Source organism: Schistocerca serialis, chromosome 8 (assembly GCF_023864345.2).
Source record: "Schistocerca serialis cubense isolate TAMUIC-IGC-003099 chromosome 8, iqSchSeri2.2, whole genome shotgun sequence".
NCBI classification, from domain to species: Eukaryota; Metazoa; Arthropoda; class Insecta; order Orthoptera; family Acrididae; genus Schistocerca; species Schistocerca serialis.
Genome location: NC_064645.1, coordinates 309,282,308 through 309,285,443, shown reverse-complemented (window position 1 = coordinate 309,285,443; position 3,136 = coordinate 309,282,308). Strand labels below are relative to the sequence as shown.

The following is a 3,136-nucleotide window of genomic DNA, read 5'->3' as shown; positions in this document are numbered from 1 at the left end:
ATGTTACGTACGTAGATTTCATCGTTTTCGTTAGCACTAGTATCTTATTGACCTATATAGGTCAACTGAAGTATGGGATGAAAATATCATGTACGTAGATCTTTCCGCCTTCGCTAGTAATGCCATCTACATAAGAACAGAATGTTAGTAGTAGTGGAGGCGAAAGAAACACCTTTACAATTTGTATCCCGTACTTCACTTGACCTATACAATTCAAATGAAGAATAGGATACCAATTCTACAGAAAACGAAGAAATCGACATACTTTAAATTTTATATCCTACTGCAACTAACCTATACAGATCGACTGAATTTCGAGGTACAACTCATATATATGTCAACTGAGGTATTCTACGCTACTACTACTTCTATCCTTTTTTTCCTTTATTTTTTACATAAGTACTAGGACTCAAACAAGCGATATTCTTAACATTATGGTCGAAATACTACTGGATGGTATATATGTCTACCACCGTTTTTATCTCCTGCATTCCTTAGTTTATGAACACATGTCTCAACTGTTAAATATGCATAGAAAATCATTTCTGGAAAATTCTGACATCATTGGTCAGAGCCGACGGGTTGTATCCTGTTCTTCAGTAGGCCCAAAGCTTTTTAGTTACGGACATGCTGCTAGTATGAGAATCTCAGCGGTACATTATTGTGCAGTCGGTGATAATGGAAGACCCTCTTTTTCATACCATACACTAAGTCATCAGCTTCTAATGCCTGTGCGGTAATAATATCCCAGTATCTTACTTACTACATCTTAAACATTATCACTACTATTCAAATTTTTAATTTCTTTTGACTCTGACATAAAAGAGTGATGCTCCATATAAACCTCTTGTTCACCTCAATGTCTGAAAACTCTTACCCATTATTTCATAATGTAAGTTATAGTGTATAATGTTGTTTCTAGTTTAACCAAGCACCTAACACCAACATGGATGCCTAGGTGGATGCTGCCAAGATGGATCAAGAGGACGAGAAAGTACCTGAGTGTCTCGTGAATGTAGTCAAGATAGCAAAAGCCTGTCAAGATTTAGAGGAGAAGGCAGCTGAGAGTCTCATGGGTGCTCACTAGATGGGTGAAGAGTGTGGAGAGATTGAGGAAGGGGCAGATGAGGGTCTTGTGGATGCTGCTGAGATTGACCCAGAATGTGGAGATGAGGAAGAAGGAGCAACTGAGGGTCTCGTGAATGCTGCCAGGATGGAACAAATCCATCACGATTTAGAGAAGGAGGCAGCTGAGAATCTCATGGGAGCTGCCAAGATGGGTGAAGCGTGTGGAGAGATTGAGGAAGGGGCAGATGAGGGTCTTGTGGATGCTGCTGAGATTGGTCCAGCATATGGAGATGAGGAGGAAGGGGCAGCTAAGGGTCTCGTGAATGCTGCCAGGATGGAACAAATCCATCAAGACTTAGAGGAGGAGGCAGCTGAGAGTCTCATGGGTGCTGCCGAGATGGACAAAGACTGTGAAGATGAGGAGGAAGGGTCAGCTGAGACTCTCGTGAATGTTGCCAAGATGAAACAAGCCCCTAAAGATCTAGAAGAGGACACAGCCGAGAGTCTCATGGGTGCTGCCAAGATGGAGGAAGTCCGTGTAGAGGTGGAGGATGGGGCAGCTAAGAGTCTTTGGAGCCAACCCTCTGGCGGCGCTGCATGCACCCACTGAAAAAATGTTCATTTGTTCCAAAAGTTCCTGTATGTGTACAGTTTGTGTTCTGTTTGTTTTTTCTTTTGTTTTTCGTTCAGTGTTTCATTTTTGCTGCGTTCATTTAATGTTGTTTCTGTTCATTCATTTCTCAATTTTCATTAACAATTATTGGTTTTCTTAATGCAAAAAATAAATTTTACGTATTTCACCAACTGTTCTCTTATTTTTTAGTGTACATCTGCGACAATAATAGTTGCCGTAATGAAAGTACATTTAATTTTCAGTTTATTCTATAGCTGGCTCTCTCCCTGTCGTTACAATGAAGCCAACAATAGACAAAACCCGGGGCTCAGTCTACGGCATTTATGAAGCTCATTTCAGTGGCATTGAAAGGTCTATGATATATGCAGCACACTAGTCATCAGCAAGTGTTACATTCACTTCTATATTGCAAACCTCACATAATGCTGATTTACGCAGTCTGATTTTATAGTTGCTACAGAGGGTTAGGTAACCACCGCAATATCGTTGGCCCAATGTCTCTAATGACTCTGGGTAGGATCATGGCCTGGACAAATGTCCACCATTGTGACCAATCTGTGTGAGTGTATTTCATGGCTGCAACACGTGTGGGAGTGCGTTGGATGAAAAATGAGGAAAGAATATTGCAGAGATTGCTGTTTTCCCCTATGTAGCTAACTTTTTGTAGTAGAAGCGTACATCCTTAAATCTGAGAGTTGACAGATGTGGGACATATTGTTTGTGATCCTCTCTGCTTCTCCACTGAGTTTCTTTCTAGCTTGTTTAAAAATACTGTCATGACTTGCTGGAATACACACTCTGAAGTCAAGCTGCCATAGAGAGGAATTGTCTCCCATTATTTTATGGTATGAGTAGCTATATGATTCTTCGCGAATAATACATGCGCAATAAATTAGATCGTTTCAGTTTTCTCTAGAGAGAAGAAATAGAGTAGTAGTGGTACTGGGATTAACCTTTCAGTGGGGAGAAGTCCAAATTCGAGCACGTATCCTTCTCTGACCAGCTTCTCATCTGAATAGCATGGTAATATAATCCGCTCTAACGAGAAAAAAATGTATCGTCTGCCACTCAGCTTAATTATGCCACTCATTCCTATCCTCAGTGAGTATTGTTGCACTATGTTCTCATCAGAAGTATGTAAAATAACTCAGTTATTTACGGTTAGTGTGCTACGAAAGTACGTGCGTGAGCAATAGAGATTTTTTTCATGTGCTTCACCAACGTGTACTATTTGAAAGCAAGTGTGTGGTGGGAAAACAAAGCATACGACTTTGTAACTACATACAGTAGGTGCATGGCGTGATGCACCATCTCCACATGCTAGATGGTCTCATTATAATTTAATTTAGTGCAATGGATATGGAAGGGAAATGTCCTCAGTAACTAATTGGTCGGGTTTACAACTGGGCCGTAATACAGTCACTTATTAAGAAA

The 3,136-nt window shown here is 40.5% G+C and overlaps 1 protein-coding gene across 1 annotated transcript; it reads left to right on the top strand.

Annotated features, from left to right (window-relative positions):
- The first annotated feature begins 1,087 nt into the window (after positions 1-1,087).
- On the top strand, positions 1,088-1,678 carry LOC126416992 (sodium/potassium/calcium exchanger 1-like). The gene has a single exon (XM_050084877.1). It carries the CDS (start codon positions 1,088-1,090, stop codon positions 1,676-1,678), a length of 591 nt encoding a protein of 196 aa, XP_049940834.1.
- The last annotated feature ends 1,458 nt before the right edge of the window (positions 1,679-3,136 follow it).

Bases quoted from the DNA above. Each gene is read 5' to 3' on its own strand.
- LOC126416992 (XM_050084877.1), top strand. From the start codon at position 1,088: ATGGGTGAAGAGTGTGGAGAGATTGAGGAAGGGGCAGATGAGGGTCTT.